This window comes from Sciurus vulgaris, assembly GCF_902686455.1.
Source record: "Sciurus vulgaris genome assembly, chromosome: 15".
NCBI classification, from domain to species: Eukaryota; Metazoa; Chordata; class Mammalia; order Rodentia; family Sciuridae; genus Sciurus; species Sciurus vulgaris.
In genome coordinates this window covers 54,959,876-54,977,626 of record NC_136476.1, presented here as the reverse complement: position 1 = coordinate 54,977,626, position 17,751 = coordinate 54,959,876, and the positions used below count along the sequence as shown (strand labels likewise).

At 44.4% G+C, this 17,751-nt stretch overlaps 2 protein-coding genes and 1 pseudogene across 4 annotated transcripts in view; all 3 read right to left on the bottom strand.

The window, feature by feature from the left end:
* Positions 1 to 504: 504 nt before the first annotated feature.
* Positions 505 to 4,268, bottom strand: LOC306644887 (tRNA methyltransferase 10 homolog B-like; annotated as a pseudogene). The gene is made up of 4 exons (XR_013766902.1): positions 4,198 to 4,268; positions 3,049 to 3,201; positions 1,339 to 1,414; positions 505 to 731 (listed from the first exon to the last, which is right to left on the bottom strand). The product of XR_013766902.1 is annotated as a tRNA methyltransferase 10 homolog B-like (transcript).
* A 353-nt stretch (positions 4,269 to 4,621) lies between these two features.
* LOC306645639 (tRNA methyltransferase 10 homolog B-like) lies at positions 4,622 to 6,731 on the bottom strand. 2 transcript variants are annotated; one of them, XM_079113586.1, is made up of 3 exons: positions 6,534 to 6,731; positions 5,957 to 6,065; positions 4,622 to 5,364 (listed from the first exon to the last, which is right to left on the bottom strand). In XM_079113586.1, the coding sequence occupies exons 1-3, from the start codon at positions 6,717 to 6,719 to the stop codon at positions 5,201 to 5,203; spliced, it is 459 nt and encodes a 152-aa protein (XP_078969712.1). In that variant the 5' UTR covers positions 6,720 to 6,731; the 3' UTR covers positions 4,622 to 5,200. The 2 variants fall into 2 exon arrangements, 1 of the variants encoding a protein (XP_078969712.1); XR_013759684.1 differs by having other exon boundaries at positions 5,311 to 5,364; positions 5,957 to 6,098; positions 6,534 to 6,672.
* Positions 6,732 to 12,755: 6,024 nt separating this feature from the next.
* The window catches only part of FRMPD1 (FERM and PDZ domain containing 1), a 179,554-nt gene continuing 174,558 nt past the window's right edge, over positions 12,756 to 17,751 (bottom strand). Inside the window, 8 exon segments of the mRNA XM_079113509.1 lie at positions 12,756 to 13,022; positions 13,026 to 13,261; positions 13,264 to 14,553; positions 14,556 to 14,618; positions 14,621 to 14,770; positions 14,773 to 14,820; positions 14,823 to 14,843; positions 14,846 to 15,202. Coding sequence (XP_078969635.1) covers positions 12,891 to 13,022; positions 13,026 to 13,261; positions 13,264 to 14,553; positions 14,556 to 14,618; positions 14,621 to 14,770; positions 14,773 to 14,820; positions 14,823 to 14,843; positions 14,846 to 15,202 — 2,297 coding nt within the window. The 3' untranslated portion in view covers positions 12,756 to 12,890.

Sequence of the window (17,751 nt, the reverse complement as noted above, 5' to 3'; positions counted from 1 at the left end):
TGCTTGCATCACACGCACAAGGCCCTGGGTTCAATCCAACCTCAGTACCATACACACCATACATAAAAAAAAAAAAATATATATATATATATATTAATTGGTATATATGGCACTGTGCATTTTGACACATTGTACACAAATGGAGCATAACTTCTAATTCCTCTGGCTGTACATGGTGCTGAGTCACAAGAGTAGTGTGATCATTATGTATGGGGTAAAAATGTCTTCTCATTCTCTGTCCTTCCCTCCCCACACCCCACCCCTGCCCTCATTCCCCTCTGCACAATCCGAAGTTCTTCATTCTTCCTACCCCTGCCCACTATGGATCAGCATCCGCTTATCAGAGAAATATACAGCCTTGATGTTTCAGGATTGGCTTATTTCATGTACATGATATTCTCCAACTCTATCTATTTACTTGCAAATACCATAATTTCATTCTTCTTTTAAGGCTGAGTATTCCTGCTTCTGGCTTCTGTGACGTTCAAGACTGCTGAGCTGCAGCTAAGAAGAAGGAATGCACTGAGAGGGGCCAACCTTGAAGCGCAGGCTCTTTCTTCCTGTCCCTCTAAGCTCCTTTGGGTAAATTACAACAGGGCAATCACATCTAAAGTAAGCACTACATTTCAAAATACAGATGTTGGGGCCAAAATGTACACTTACCTTCTGAATGCTTTCATCCACAAGTCCACCAAGGACGTAAACTTTGTTTAGGTCAACATCTTGAAGAGCTAATGAGAAAACGAAGGCCACTGAGATCAAATCTGTTTTATAATTTCAACATCCAAAGAAAGCAAAAGGAAAGAAATATTAACAATAAAGTCAAAATTTAATGAACAAAATAAAGATAATTTGTTCAATAAATCCAAAAATTCTCTAAAAATACCAATAAATAGACAATCCATTGACATATCTAATCAAGAAAATAAGACAGAAGGTCTAAATCAACACTAGATTCAGAAAGGACAAAATTAAAACTAGAGGAACACGAAATAATTAAGAGAACACTACAATCAACTTAAAATCAATAAATCTGAAAATTAAGTGAAATGGATGATATTCTAGGGTTAAAAATACATGTCGAACACTGACCCAGGAAAGGCCAATGAAGGAAGCTGAGCAGAGAACTGGATTGCCTGAGGATGGAGACCCTGAATCTGTGCAGCAGTGTGATCAAGGCAGGACACCTGGGAAGCATCTGCTCAGAAGAGGTGTGCAGTTCACACCCCCTGCCTCCTTTTTGGGTACTCCTTGAGTGGCTGTAATAAATTGCCAGAGAATACTGAATCTAAGGGCTAGGAGCAAGTGCTACATGATTCTATGCAGCAACATACATACCATGTTCTGAGTCAGGAGTCAGGTATACAAGGGTTTCCAGGGGAAATAAACTAAAGCAGTCTTCTTCTTTGTCCAGCTGGAACACACAAAGAACCCAATACGGTAGGAATGAGATTAGAACATAGTCCACAATTCAACAGCTAGTTACTGGGCATCTATTTTCCCTCAGGCACAGCTCTAGGTGTATCAAGGAGTGGCATGTCTGACAGATTCTTGTTAAAAAGTACTTGGTCAGGGAGGGAAAAGTGGAAAAGCACAGACACTCAAAATTATGAAGTGAGTCAGAAAGTGACATGGGGCTCTCACAGAGGTACAGGGAACACAAAGGACTACAGGTGAGGGAATAACCCAGGGACGACCTTCTGGTAAAGGAAATGCTGGAGCTGGGTTTATGGAAAGAGGCGAACTGACATAAATGGAAGAAGAATTCAAAGCAGATGGAACTGCCTAAGAAAAGCAGGAGACAGAAAAAGGAACCATTTGTAAGTGGGTTTGTTCAGCTTATATACAGGAATCATAAAAAAAAAAAAAAGTACAGAGAAAAATCCAGAAATGGCTGTACCTCAGTAGAGGTTGTTCAGACAGTAACAGCAATTCAGCTAGCTGTGTAGTACTACCAGCACACACCCTGCACACTCACAGCCTCTGTGGACCTCCCTAGGGAAGGCCACAAATGCTCAGCCCCAGCTATACCATGCAAACGCATTAGGGCACTGTATGTGTGTGTGTGTGTTGTTTGTTTTATGGAGGCTGAACTCAGGCCTCATGCACTAGCCAGGCACTCCAACACTGAGCCACATCCCCAGCTCCCACAGAGCATTTTAAAGGTCTTTCTTAGAAACTGACCTGTATTCTCACTTGCATATCTATGATTTATAAGATCCTAGGAAAGAGTTAAAAAGCACCTTAGTATTCCCTAAAACTCATGTGAAATCCAAACTACTTCTAAAAACATTCTTTCTCTTCCTCCAAAAATCGTGTTTCCTAGTTTTGTACAACTAAAAGCAAGAAAGGAATCATGGCATTTCCCAAAACAATTCTGGAGTTTATAGTGTAAGCATAAGCCATACAGATAACGAAACAGTCCTAAGTAGTGGTGATATTAGCTTGCCAATGCAATGGAAGAGTGAGAAAAAATTTAAATGTTAAGAACTAATAAGAAGGGCTGAGGTTGTGGCTCAGTGGTAGAGCACTTGCCTAGCGTGTGGGAGGCATTGGTTCTAAGCACCACATATAAATAAATAAAATAAAGGTCCATCAACAACTAAAAAAATGTTAAAAAAAAGAACTAATAAGAAGTTACGAATTTTAGATTGCAAGAGTGAAAAGATATAATTTATATATGTACATTACAGTGCCCTCAGTACCCATGGGGTACTGGTTCCCAGAATCTCTCCCAGATACCAAAACCCAAGGATTCAAGTTCTGCATATAAAATGGCCTAGTATTTGCATTTAAGCTATGCGCACTCTCCTGTATACTTTAAATCATCTCTAGATTACTTTTAATACCTAATATAATGTAAATGCTATGTAAACAGTTTGTAATATTGTATTGTTTAGGGAATAATGACAAAAAAGTCTATATATGTTTTGTACAGATAGAGAGGCCCAACTGTGTTTCAGAACAAGAAAATTAAAAAAAAAAAAATACTATTAACCCATGACTACTTTTTAGATAATTCCAAAAAACACACAAAAAGATTCTTACCAGGTAACTAGAAAACCATCATTCATCCTCAAACATTCTTCATAGAGGGGACTATCTGTCATGAATCCAGTGAGGCAGATCCAAAAGGGTCTGTCCACTTTTTTGTTTGAACCATACAACCTTCGGATCTGTCCAGCCAGCCTACTTACCTTCCTTCAAAGAAATAAAGGCCAACTCAGGGTGGAAACATGCCAAATTACTCATCTCTTCTACTGACAATGGTTACACAAGATGCTATTCCAGAAGATCTCGTGGACTAGGACGGCACCTTTAACTCCAGGAGTAAGTACATGCAGGTGTGTTACACAACCTGTGACACTACCTCAAGGATCAAAGTGCAGGGGATGATACCAGCCCAGAAATGATGAGCAAATGGAAACACAGAGTCTTCCCTTCTGCTTACCCTGCTGTTGCATATTTAATAGATGAAATAGCTAGGTAAGCACTTTTTTTCTAATTATTTTTTAAATTTGTTTTTTATACATGAGAGTAGAATATTTTGTTATCACACATACATGGAGGATAACTTCCCATTCTCGTGGTTGTACATAATGTGGAGTTACGCTGGTCGTCTATTCATATATGAATAGGAAAGTTTCGTCTGATTCATTCTACTGTCTTTCCCAATCCCATTCTCCCTCCCTTCCCTCCATTTCCCCATCCCAATCCAGTGAACCTCCACTCCTCCCTCCCCCTGCCTATTTTGAGTCAGCACCCACAAATCAGAGAGAACATTTGGCCTTTGGTTTTCCGGGTCTGGCTTATTTCACTTAGCATGACAGTCTCCAGTTCCATTCATTTACTGGCAACTACTATAATTCATTCTTCTTTATGGCTGAGTAATATTCCATTGTGTATGTGTACCACAGTTATGTTACATTTTTATCTTAAGTTTTAGCAAGTGATATTTACTATTTAAATTATTAAAAAAGAGGCTGATTATTGTCATTTTTATACTTCATCAGGAATATCTGGCATCTTTGCCCTTAACTTAGAGAGATGCCATAGGGTTGGAAGTTTTACCTTTCCACCCTGATTCTAGAATGGCTGTCTCACCACCTAATCTTATTTGGTAAAGGAAAAAAGGCTTTGGGTTTGATTTAATCTGTTATCTCAAGTAATGTAACTAGTAGAGAATTCCTAGTTCACCTTTTCAGAGGGCTACAGTTGCCATGTAAGAGCCCCAGGTCTACAATTCTCCTGGTTTCTCTGAAAAACATGTTAAACACTAGCACGTATAACATGGAAGTTTGAAAACAAAGAGACTTGTTTAAAGTCTCTATTGCAGTATAAGGCCTAACACTGAGGAACATTACTTGCTGCCATGACTTCTGGTGAAAATGGGAAGACCTCAAGTGTCCTAATTCAAGTTCCCCTTCCAGCTCTGCCCCTTCAGATGAGCTAGTTCCCTAGCTAAATAACCTTTTTTAAATCAAGAGGATGAGGTATAATTCCTGTTTAACCCTGAGTAGCTGGATCTGGTTCCTCGCCAGCACAAGGAATTAACTAAATGAACAGTCACAGCCTCCTGCAAGAACCAGGGGGCACCTCACCCTGTGATACTACAAAGCACACACATCCCATCACCCTGGGTGCTCATTTTATTCTCAAGTACATCCCACTTTGTGACCTTGTGTGGTATGTGGAACCCCTCCCTAGGGCAGTGAGTATATGAGACTAAAAAACTGCTCTCAAATGTCTGCTGTCAGGTGTTATGCTTTAAGTATTTGACCATCCCCAGAACCCTAGGGTGGAAATCCCTCCCTCACCAATGGGATGAATGAGAAACAATTAAAACATACACTGCAAGAAAACCTTGCACCAGGTAACCTCTCCACAACATACTACCAGGTAATATTCCTCTTCCCAGCAGAAGGCCAAAGATTAAGGGTCTGGAGAATTGAGCCTGAAAGGTCCATCCAAACTAAGGACACCATGAACAGAGAGGTAAAGGTGGTGGGCTCAAAACAGAAGACAAGGTTTAACATTTGCAAATAAACCATGGGATGTATATTCTCTTCCAGATTCTTTCCAACAGCCATCTTGGAACTTAGTAGCCCAGTGTAGAGAACACTTTGGCTGGATTACTAAAAAACTACAGAAGCTGGCGATGGTCATACTCTTCACGAAGGCTGTACCCTCTGGGCCTCCCTCAGGTGAGCAGGAATTCCAGGCTTAGTGCATGTTCTACCTTCTTTGACATGTGATGGGTCATACTCAAATCGATACACAGTCTTGGTCCTGAGTGTTTGGCCTCCAAGAGTTTCTCTTTGGTTAAGGATCTCAGAAAGCGTTTGCTGTGCTGGGGGCAGATGCCTATAGCAGAAATATCAAAAAGGAGTGAATGGGAAAACGGGAACAATATCCTGTAAAAAACAAACCTCCCTTTTATTTTTACACATAAAGAAAATCTTGAGACTCATGAAAGGTATTCATTCATTAGATTTATGTATAGCAGAGTGGTGAGGAGTGTGGGCTCTGGAGCACAGAGGTAGGTTCACACACAAGCGCAGTCTGTTCACTGATTAAATTACCTATGCACATTATTTAATTTCTCTGAGCCTCTGTTACTTTTCCTATAAAACGTAGGTAATCATAGTACCTATCCCTTAGGGAATCCAGTAACACTTTCAGAACTGAACTCAACGTAGCACTGTATAAATGTTAGTTGTTGCTGGAATCTTTCCTTCTGAGTTTATAAACACATATGTCAACCAGACTGCTTATATTTAAAATGCAGCAATTTTGCTTTGATACTTTGATGCCCAACAAAATCAGATACTGGGTCCCATCTCCCAGATATTTGTTTTTCCTTAAAACAAAATTTCTACTCTCCTAGGGACATGATGACACCAGTTTGCTTAAAAAAAAAAAAAAAGATTACATCAATAATTTTATTAATCATTACCTGGATTTTCTGCACGATTGGCTTTTCTTCTTTCCTTTTCTTGCTTTCTTTTGCTCTTCTTTGCTGCAACTATCTTTTCCCAGTGCCTCTGTTTTCTCTGGACATTTTTCTTATGTTATCCAGAAAAAAAATTGTTTGAGAACTTCATAAGCAACAAAAAGGAAAATGAATATTAGAAAGTTACTTAATTTTTTTTTTTTTTTTTTTTTTCATTTAGAGGTAAAGTTAGGAGAGAAAGATTTCATCTTAAAAACAAACCTAGACTGGACTGTTCAGAGAAAACAGAGCCCTGGAAAAGATATGTGACCTGGTCAAGGTCATAGTAAATTCATCAGGGGCAGGTCCTAATGTACAGTTTAGATTCCCTGACCCTTCGGAGGTACATAAAAAAAAATCTTTTTGAACTTTATCTACTTTTCTCATGACTCAAATGAAACTGAAATCTTATGATTAGCAGAAAATTAATTCACTGTTTTAAATACACAAAAGTCATTCCCAGTCTCTTTTTATTAGTGGTAACTACCCCTGAAGCAGGGGTCTTGGGGACAGTCCATCACTGAAAGTCCCTTGCACTCACCGAGCACCAAGTTGTACTGTTTGTGGGGAGGGGCTCCCTGTCTTGGCAGTCACATTCCACATCAATCTGCAGAAGCTGGAAGCTTTCAGAGAGTCCATCTTCACCTATGTCCTCTAGGATGCCTTCTTGCCCCTGCAACTCTGGTGACTCTGTTCTTTGAACACTCCCTTCCAATTTCCAGTCCATGTGCTTAGATCTCTGCTTTCAACCAAATTGGAAAAATACAAAATTACATGAGATACTACACTACTTCACTTACACAGCTAATTTCCTATATCCAAAAGACAAACAGTGCTATTGTGTTGCTGATGGAGCAAAGAGGTGTAAAATACTGACCCCTAGTTATTGGGGTCAAGAAGAGTAGGTGTCTTCGAGAGAAATATCCAGCACAGAAACAGGTAGTAAGGAAGCCAAACATACTTCTTTGAGGACAAACATAAATCCTGACATCTCCAAGCAATCGGTGATCATTCCTTGTTATGGTGACACAGACAGTCAAGTTATTTATTGTGTGGGTGTTTTTTTTGAAACACACTGAATGACTATGTTTCAAACAATTTACTTTCAAACCAGTGATTTAACAGGTACTTACTGAGTACTACATACAAGGTCCTATACTAAAAACATCATGGGAGAATGAAGAACCAGCTAAAAAATATGTAAAGGGGCATGAAAGCAATCAAGAATTCTTCTAGGTTTGAGTGATGTATCAGAATTCTTCAAACTATATATCCCCACCCTCCACCTGTGTGTCACTGCAGCAGAAAGTCAGTCATCAGTCTCACTGTTTAACTATGCCTCAGAAATGCTTATGTTAGAAAAAATATGGAGAAGCACTGTAACAGTGCACTTAACAAACTATGTCAATATTCAGGTCATTTCTGACCTGAGAGAAAACAGGTCAGAAATGTTCCATAGTCAAGTGACACAGACCAAGAGTGGCACAAATACTGCCCCTGGCTTGTTCAATATACGATTCATATATATGATAAAAAGACCTACTTCTAATAACAAGTAATGACCTTCCCTCCTACCCACTTCCACCTCCAGTGGTAACCCTCGTTAAACAGTTGTTTCTAGTTTTTCTAATTCCTTAGCCTTGAAACTATATGCTTACACATTACTTTTTAATTCATCAGCTTTGAACTTACCGACTTCCAAAGAAACGTGAAAATTCAAACCACTTAGGCAAATCCCCTTAATATTTTACATCTTTTATAGTTTTGTTGGTTTTATTGCTTTTCCTTTTTTGGCGGAGTTGGGGTGGAATCTAGCTAGGTAAGCGCTCCAGCAGCACTAGAACTCCCAGACTCCAGGCCCGGGAGGTGCGGGTCCCGCCTGCCCCGCAAGCCCCCAGCGCGAGGGGCGGCAGGAAGAGGTAGCACTATGGAGGCGGCGTACCGCGGCACTGGACCTCAACGCCGCCTCCCGGGCGAGAGCGCTCCGGCACTCGCCAAGCTGAGCCTCGTAAATCCTATCCCACCAGGAAACAAGCCCCGAGCATACCTGGGCCCGACGCCTCGCGCAAAAGAGGCGGTGCACATCTGGCCCCGCCCCGAAACCAACTTCCGGTTCCTGATCCCGCTCCGAGCGGCATTCCGGGAATTGTAGTTTTTTTTTATTTTAAACTTGACAGCCGGACAGAAGGATGGGTCCCTCCCTCTCTCCCCCTCCCCCCCGTCTCTCTCTCTCTCTCTCTCTCTCTCTCTCTCTCTCTCTCTCTCTCTCTCTCTCCCCGCCCCACCTCTAATATTTTTTAAGTGGTAGATGAACACAGTATCTTTATTTTTATGTGATGCTGAGGATCCAATCCAATGCCTCATACGTGCTAAGCAAGCGCTCTTCCACTGAGCTACAACCCCAGCCCAGCAACGCTCTTCTGAGCCTTGATTTCCTCATCTGTTAGTCTCAGATTACAATCCCAGACCCTTGCCAACCGCACAGGGCTCCTGTAGGGCCAGGAGTCTTGTTGGCTGTGCAGGGCTGATCCTTGCAAAACAGGTGAAACTAGGTCTTGAACCACCAACCACCGACCATCTCTCAGCCTAGGGCCCTTGCCCCCGCTGAATTTCTTAACAGCCAGCAGGGCCCATGACCTGACACAGCCCTTTCCTGAGCACACAGCCCCTCTTTCTCTACTACCTGGCTATTCAGGCTCACAACAAATGTATGCCTGGGCTTTGGCAATAAGAAATCTAGCCTCCGGTCACTCTCCCTCCTCCATCTCATGTCATACATCAACGGAGACGTTGAGGCTCAGAAACATGTAGTGACTTGCCCAAGCCTTGCCTTGATAAAGACTACCAGCTACTCTTTCCTTCACATCCCTTCCATAAATAGGCCAGAAATATCTCCTTCTTAAGAAACTAAGGCCTGTTTGGAGCCCTCCTTGGCCCAGTTCCTCATTCTCACAGTTTCCTGCAATCCATACTTCATTCCAAATTTTAAACCACAAACACAAAACATTGCTTTCCCTCCCTGTAAGTCTTTTCTAAAACCCAGCTCTCTCAGCTCTTTGCTCTGAAGCTGGTCCTGGCTTCCCACTGTCTGCTGCTATTGGGGTTCAATATCGACTGATCCCCAGAGAGTCAAAGTGTACACATGGCAATGCAAATCACACACGAGGTTTATTGCAAGCTCGAGCCTGGACCGCAACCAGCCTCTCAGACCACTACCATGGCTGAGTGGGGAGCGGCCCCGAGGGATGAGAAAGCACTCTACGTAAGAATTTCCAATCATTCACATACAAAGACCTGTATATTATTGGTTAACATTGGAACAGCTAAACATTTGTTCTCTTTTGGTTGGGTCCTGCCAATTTATTTGAATCTCTTGGGTCCCGCCAAACCTGATGGTCCTGGAGGAAGAAGGGAGGAGGGAGGGGGTGAACTAATGCAGGAGATGAGTCAGGGCTAGGCCCCCTCCCCTGTCCTTGATAGATAAGGTTTCTGGGCACCTGCCCATTTCTCAGACAGATATCTCTTAACAGCCTTGATAAACCCTGGGGGCCCAGTATGTCCTGTTTTTCCTGTATTGGCTCTTGAGGGTAGTACCTGTGGCGCCCTTTCCTGGGGGGAGGTTTTACGGGCCAGTCCCGAAATGGCTTGTCCACACAACATGGCTGCACAGATGTCACCATTGTTCTCAACACTGCAATGTCTCAGTGAGACCTGAAATGTGATTCAAAATGACTTTCAATGGCCCTTTCATGACTGAGCTCACACCACACCTGCCTGTCCATATATCTCATTCTCAACCATATGGAATAGCCCCTATCACCACCACCCTAAGCTATTGTGTCCCGTCACCCTCTGAAAGAGCTCTCATGGCTACTCTGCTGTGGAAAGCACAGACCTTCCGACTGATCTCACTGCTTTCCCATCCCACCACATGTTTGCCAGATATTATGCACCCCCTACTCCAGATCCCCTAGTGGCCTCCCATTGTACTTACATGTAAAAATCCAACCCTCCTCCTAAGGCCTTGAACTAATAGGTTTCCGGCCTGCTCCTCCTGCTCCCGTCAGATCCTTCTTCCTCCCTCCAGTTGCACTGGTCTTGAAATGCCTTAGACACACCAAGGGCCTTTGCACAATGCTGTTCCCTTTCCTCTCACATTTTCCATAACTGACTCTTATTTAGGTCTCAGCTTAAACATCCCTGTTCAGAAAGGCCTTTCCTGGCTACACTAGGTAAGACTAGCTCTTCCTATCCCTATCTTGACATCTTTGTTTTTAAAAATCACTTTTCATCAGTAATTTATTTTTTTTCCCTTGTTATTCCTACTACTATAAGTTTTTTCAAGGAGACTATGTCTGACATGTCCACAGTTGTATTTCTAATGCCACTGCATAGTAAATATTTGTTGACAAAATAAATGAGTTTTTCTCCTTCCTGACAGATCCAAATCCTAACTACCAAATCTGGGGCCTAATACACCAATAAGTACTTCCTGACATGTTAGTTCTAATGAATGCTGCTTCCTACAGGAAGTCTTCCCTGATTGCTACTCTGCTTCTAACCCCCAAAATGACTTCTCACAGCACCTTAATTCCTCTCTTTGGCATCCCTGGGCACATCGTGCCTTACGTTTTCAGTCTCTTTGTCTATACGTCACCTAAGCCCACCTGGAGCTCTTGAAAAGAGGATTCTCACCCGGTTACTTACATCCATAGTCTGGCATCAGGCACGGGTGTTCCAGGAGAGTTTGGTTTAAAGAGATGAATCAGTTGATATGATGGTGGTTGGGAAAAGAAAGGAGGGGTATGTGTATCCAGTAATTTTCTTCGTCATTAAACAATTGGCTCTTCGGGTTGCAGGTAGGTAGCTTCATCCTGCTATCTCCTATGTCTCAAGGAAAGTGCCAAACAGAGCGCCCCCTCCTGCATTTTACCCTCCGCAACAAGCAGTGAAGGGTTCCCACCACTTCTGGGACTTGGGCCTTCTCGTGGGAATTGTCCAGAAAAGACAATCTCCATATGGTCACTACCCAAGAAAGGTGATGGATTTGAGGAAAAGAAAGAAGAACCCGCACACCTTCTGAGGGCCTCAGCTTGGCCTCCAGGACTATTTCGCACAAAAATGCTGAAAACATATAACAATACCTAAATAGTGATCATGTTAAAAAATGTATTCAAGCTAGCTAATAAGGCATGGTCCACTAATTAATGGAGACTAGTATTATTTCCTTTTGTCAGATGGCAAAACTGAGGCCCGAGAAGTGCCTGTAACAACACCGGCCACCGCCAGGATCCAAGCCCTGGTTGAGTGAGGTCCTAAACACCTTCCCTAAACTCTTGAACACAAACCTCCATTCACATAAATAAGTTAGTTGACTCTTCGTATCCTTTTAATGAAAAAAAGTTTCAAGTCATGTTTTAATATCCTGTATCTAAAAAACTGATACCCTATTGTTCCTATTTTTCTTAACCATTAAATCACTTCAAATTTGTGTTCAAGAGCCTTATCTAAATTTCATTCAAAATATTCTTTGAAAAGAAATAGCCTTCTAAAAACATAAAACTTTTCTTGGCACAAGTACTGATAGCTAGTTACTCATTAACAAGTAACTGATAACAGGACAGGAGGGAAATCTCTTCCTCTCCTCTTCCAAGTACTGCGATTCTTCTGACTGGAGAAAGCTTAGGGACATGACCTAACACACTCATCCCTGATCCTGCTTTTGCTAGGTGAAGGGAAGGAATCAGGGAGCTCATAGGAGAAGGGAAAGCTCTCAGCTCACAACTGGTGAGGAGTACCAGAGGGACAATGACACCCCTTCAATCTCCTCTAATAGCCAAGGTGAGCCACTGAACCACCCACAGCCTGGAGTCTCAAAGGAGTCTTAAAATGTCTCCCTGGAGTCTGAGAGCAAAATGTAGGGATGGTTTCAGACTAGGAGAGGCATTCAAAATGTTGAAGGTTATTACTAACATTTATTGAGACTCTATTTCCTGGATTCATGTCCCATAACTCGGGAAGTGTCAGCATCTCCATTTACAGAGGTAAAACCAAACACTGAGAGGTTAAGTAGCTTGTCCAAGGTCCACTATGGTTTACTAGGATTAACTGGCTCAGCTGTGATTAGTTAGAAAGGTTTATTTTGACCTAATATTATTTAAAAATCACATGTAACTGGAGCTTTAGTATTTGCCTTTTATATATTTAAAAACAGAAATAGGGTTCAAGATTCAGGATGCAATTTCAGATCAAGTATAGAATACACCTGCCTGTGTGCTTGGCTGTGCAACTAAGGAACTTACTGCCACCTAGTGGCAACCTATGCTTACTACAGTGAGACAGCCAAGAATACCAGGTCTCCCCTGGGGTAGGTTGAAAATCGGGGAAGGTAGTCCATCCATATCACCACTGAATGTGGAAGGCTGTTGTCAAAGCAGTGTGACATGAGAATTCAAGACTATGTGTTATAGTCACCTGTATCTTTCTCCCTCATTCTTGTCTTCTTGGGACAGTGTGTGACTACCTCTTGGTTCCATTCCCCCTGAGAATGCTCCTTTAATGGAACAACTTTGCTGATGGCGGTGTATCCCAGAGGGTCTGTAAGCATCCTGACCAAAGGCCGGGACTTGTGTTATTTATCTGTCATTCTCAAGCTACTAGTATAAGACCTGACACAAAAGACGTATTCAGTGAGTGTTTGTTGTCGAATATAAGTGAGTGCTTTTGACCCAAACTTGTTATCTCTCGGTATGATTCAGGTCAAGATTAAGGCAGCAGTTTAGCAGTTTATTTGAATACTCTGTATAGTAAACATTTGAATAGGGTGGGTGGGGGACTGGAAGGGGCTCCTTGGGGAAGTGTCCATGGCAGGGCAGGGGTCCCCGGGCAGTTGACCTGCTCATAGGGCAGTGGATGCCCGGAACTTCTGGGTCAAACAGAACACAGCAGCTGTGAGGGCCGTGCACTGACGGGCCAAGAGTTTCACACTCAGGTCGTGGTAGCCTCTCTCACAGGTCAATTTTGCAGGCCTCTACAACTGGTGGTAGGTGTACACCACATCCCTCAGGTTCCCAGTTGCTTCCCTATGCCGGGCAGAGCAGCGGCTGCAGTCGGTGAACTGGAAGCACAAGCCAGCCAGCTGGACCAGGTACTGGAAGGTGTCACGCACAGCACCCTGCATCTCTTCAGGGGACTGGTCCATTCTGATCACGTGCTGACAGCTCGAAAGGAGCTTCTGGGAACCCATGCAGAGGCGGCTCCGGCTTTCTGAAAGTGCCAGGTGCACTTTTCTGGGGGGTGTTTGCTTCCACCCCCCCAGGAAGCTTCTAGAATGTCTTGTAGCTCTAGCAAGTTTTCTATGAGTTGAATGAAGCCCTCAGGGGTACTGGCAGGGGCAGCTTTCAGCTGTCTCAGTGCCCTGGAACAGTACTCAGGCCAGATGTGGCTCTTCCTTGACAGGGGCGCCGTGCTGCAGCTGTGAGCCCGGGCAGGCCTCCAAGGCAGAGCCAGCCTGCTTCCTGCAGAGGGTGGAGAGGTGAGGGGGGCGGTGGGGTGTGTCTCGCGGGCCCTGTCCTCTTCCTCTGTGTCAGGCTGTGGGACACGGAAGCACGTGGCATAGGAGAACTGGCAGCTGCACTGTTCCATCCTGATCCTGGGGGCCACTACCTCCTCATTCATGCCCGCAAAACCCAAAGATGTGGCCTTCCTAAGACTGGCAGGAACTGCAGGATAGTTTTCTGGGGCAAAGCACAGGAAAGACTTCTCAGTAGGAAGGCAAATACTAGAACTGCTATCTTTGCTTTCTGATAGTGAACAATGGTTTGATGCTTCAAAGTGGGATTCCTCTTGACAGGGTGGTGGCTTTGTCAGGAAAGGATTAAAACAGACCTGCTGAGGAGTGTCTCTAAGGGCTGTAGTCTCCCCCATGATATGGTTAAGTGACTCTGCCTTGACCCCCTTTGGAGGGAAGGCTGATGGAATAGTCTTCTTGTCAAGTAAGAAATCAGGGTCTAAATCCAATTCTGCCAAGTGTTTTTGTTCTTGGGCCCGCAAGGTTTGACCTCGGGCTTCTCTGCATTGTCCTTGGGGACTTTTGGGGGTATATGGTGGGGTCTGCTCAGTGCCTGTCCCAGAAGCTTCCAAGGAGAGGGAGGTAATTATTTCATCAAGAGCCCGAGGAGCATTAACTTTCAGGCCACCCAAATCCTCCCCAGATTCCTCCTGATAGAAGTTGGTACCATTTTTGTTTGTAATTTCACTGTTACTTTCCAAAGATAGTTGCTTCTCTTTTGTAGGGATGGGGGCCATCTCTCCTGAATTCATTACACATTCATCACTTCTAGGCCCATCTCCAGGAGACGACAAAAGCTCTGTGTATTGGGGGGCAGTCTCTTGAATATGATTTGTTAAAAAAGATCCCAATCCCATTGCCAACTGAATGCCTCCCAGCTCCAGTGTGTCTCTTTGAGAGACATTATATGGCCCTGGGCTGTCTTGGTTAGGGTTTGTGCTCGAGAAGGGGAAGGTGCTGTTCCCAAGCTCTCTGGTAAGTTCTCTGGGGCAGTGCCATCTGGGTCTTGAAATGGAAACAAAATTTGGAAAGGCCTAGACTGAGCAGTTCCTGGCCAGAGGAACCTGGGTTGGAACCATGAGGAATGCTTGCTGAGGAACTGTCAACAGTGGCAGCCAAAGAGGCAACCTCAGAATTCTCTTTATTGTTGGGGTCAATCCTGAACCGAATGGCGGAAATAGAAGACACTCGAGAGTCAATGACTGACTGGTTTCCATGGTCTCAGGCTCCATCTCCATGACCCTGGAGGCTGGGTTTTGCTCTTGGTCTCCCTCAGGGAGCCAGCAGCCCCAGGGCCTTGGTCTCCAGGAGGCCTGGTTCACCTTGTACATCCTGCAGGGAGGACACGGTTGGGGAAGGTGCACTGACAGTCAGGTACGGCTCTCTGTCATAGTAGCACACGTCGTCCACACTCTCCAGGGAGGCTGATGGCACCAGGGGAAAGGAGACCTGAGAGGTGTAGTCGGTCTGCAGAAAGGACCTTCTTTTCCTCAGGGTCCTGGCATACTTCTTCACTCCGCCCCTCCTGCTTGGCTGTATTCCATTTGGCCCAGGGTGCAGGCTGTCCTCACAGGTGCAGGTGCTGGCCTTACTGTGTAAGCCTGTGGCACTGGGTTCTATGGCAGAAATGGTTCTGGGTCCTGGGAGTCAAGAAAGAAAAATAGTACATAAAGAGCAGAAAAACAAAAGTTGTAGAGCTTGGGCTCAGGACATGGGCCTTCCTGGATTCAAATATCCTTGGGCAAGTTAAATATGGACCTTCTCAGTTTCCTCATCCAAAAGATGGGAACAATAATATGAAAGACATTCTTTGATTTTTGGTTGCCCAAGATCTGTTTCATTGTCTTTTGGTCACACTATTTCCCCGCAGGGGACTTCCTTTCAGGGGATGACATCTTCCCAATGGTTACAGTCATCTGGAAGAATTACTATTATTATTTTATTTTTTGTGGTGGTAAAGATCAAACTCAGGATGTCATGCATGCTAGGCAAGTGCTCTACCACTGAGTTATACCCTGAGCCCCTAGAATTATTAATGAAGGTATCCTCCCACATCACTCAAGTGATCAGATTTATGGCCCAGCCAGTCAACTACAAATTCTCCAGGATTTCAAACTTGAATACATTGATTAAAAACTACTAATGAAAGTAGAGCCCAGCCTTTCCAGCCATCATATTCTGACAGCACAGATGAGGAATTCTGCTACACAGACTCCTGGGATGGTAGACGTCCATGTCCGAGCCCAGTTCCCCAGACCTGCTGGAAATCCACAACCTTCTAACACTTTTCTTGGTACTTGCATTAACCTGAATCAGTACCAATGGTACCAATCAACGCTGCCATGCAGATGAGATGAAGTCATGTGTTTTTGTAACTTACCTGACATGAGGCCTGTGTCTAATAGGTGTCACGAATAGGAAGCTGCTCTTTTTGTTATTATTATTTTTTAAATATTTTCTAGTTGTAGATGGACATAATACCTTTATTTTATTTATTTATTTTTAGGTGGTGCTGAGGATCAAACCCAGGCCCTCACATGTGCTATGCAAGCGCTCTACTGCTGAGCCATAAGCCCAGACCTACTATTGTCATTTCATGTGTGAGGGTTCTAAAAGAACTTTATTTTGACATACAAGGGCAAGGGCCCCAACCCTCAGTCACAGGCATGAGGCATTTTGAGAAAGTGGGGATGGATCTTTCTCAGGGGAAAAGCACTGCTGTGAAGAAGTCTTAGGAATCAGCCAGGAGGAGTCAGGATCATGGCCTTGCACTTAAGAATCAGAGGGTTCATCTACTTGTATCAGTTGTTCCTCACCTGGTTGTACAGTGTTGAAAATCTTATCAAATCTCAGGAAATTCCCTAGACTTCCTAAATCAGAATCTCTGAGGTTGCACCAAGGAAGGGATCCATAGTTTTAAAACAAAGCCCCTTGGGTGATTCTGGTGGCTAGATATGTTGCTGTCTAGGCTACTGGTAGCCATTGATCAATGGGGTTTCTGGGGCCCAGAAAAGGAGGTGCTCCCACAGCAAGTCAAGGGCCAGACCGGAACCCAGAAGTAGGAGCCATAGTCCTGAGTTCTCTGTTCAGCACCTCACTGGCTCCCTCCTATGAGAAAGAGCGCATCCAGGATGGCCCTTAAGCCCCCGACTAGACTCCTATAAAAGGGCCCTGCCTGACGGTCTCTGTAGCACCCCCATCCTAACTCCAGTATGATGGCTGCTCAGTGAAGCAAAGCGGAGGCATGGAAGGCTGTTGTCTGGGCCCTTGAGGGAGCAGGGCAGTCTGGCCATAGCTGCTCCTTTCCCTGGGGGCATAGCCAATAACTGAACCCAGGCTAGAGGGTGGCCAGTTCATTCATCCATTTAGTGACGACTTTCAGGCTTTATACCCAGGGACACAGTGATGAATGAAAACCACACAGTGGCTGGGCTCAAGGAGCTCTCAGTCTGGAGGGAGAGACATGCAGGCAGACTCACACAAGTAAATATGCCACTACAGGCAGTGCTAAGTGCCAGGAAGCAAAAGTCCCAAGTGTGAAGGAACGTGTGACCAACACGGGCAGACCTGCTTTGATCTGGGAAATCTGGGAACCATTCCCTGAGGGAGTGGGCCTCAGGGAGACCCAATGGATGGATGAGCATCAGCAGCTGAGGATCAGGGCAGAGAGCAGCAGGTACAAAGCCCAGAGGTGGGAAAGAGCTTGGTGCTTCTTAAAAGTGGCAAAGAGGTTTGTGTGTCAGGAATGCAGAGAGTGCTCAGGAGTGAGACAGGCAGAGGTCAGGTTACAGAGGGCTTCAGAGCGCCCACTCTGGAGCTGGCCTTTCTCCCAAGAGCAATGGAAACCCCTGGGGAGCAGGAAAGGTATGTCAGGGAGCAACAGGAAAGCACTGGAGCAGAAAGGAAAGGGCTTGGCACTCCCAGCTCCTAGGAGGTCACCCTGCCTGTGTGCTGTTTCCAAAGTTTCTCCTCTGGAATGCAGTGAGTGTGATACTGTGTGTGTGTGTGTGTGTGTGTGTGTGTGTGTGTGTGTGTGTGTGTGTGTGTGTGTGTGTGTGAGGTGTATGTCCTTCAAGGTTCTCAGGTCTGCCTGGGAAGCCATTCTGTATGGGTACTGTACACTCTCTATCGGGAAACATCTGAGGAACCTGGTAGGAATGTAGTCAACAGATCCCCTACCTTCTGGTGT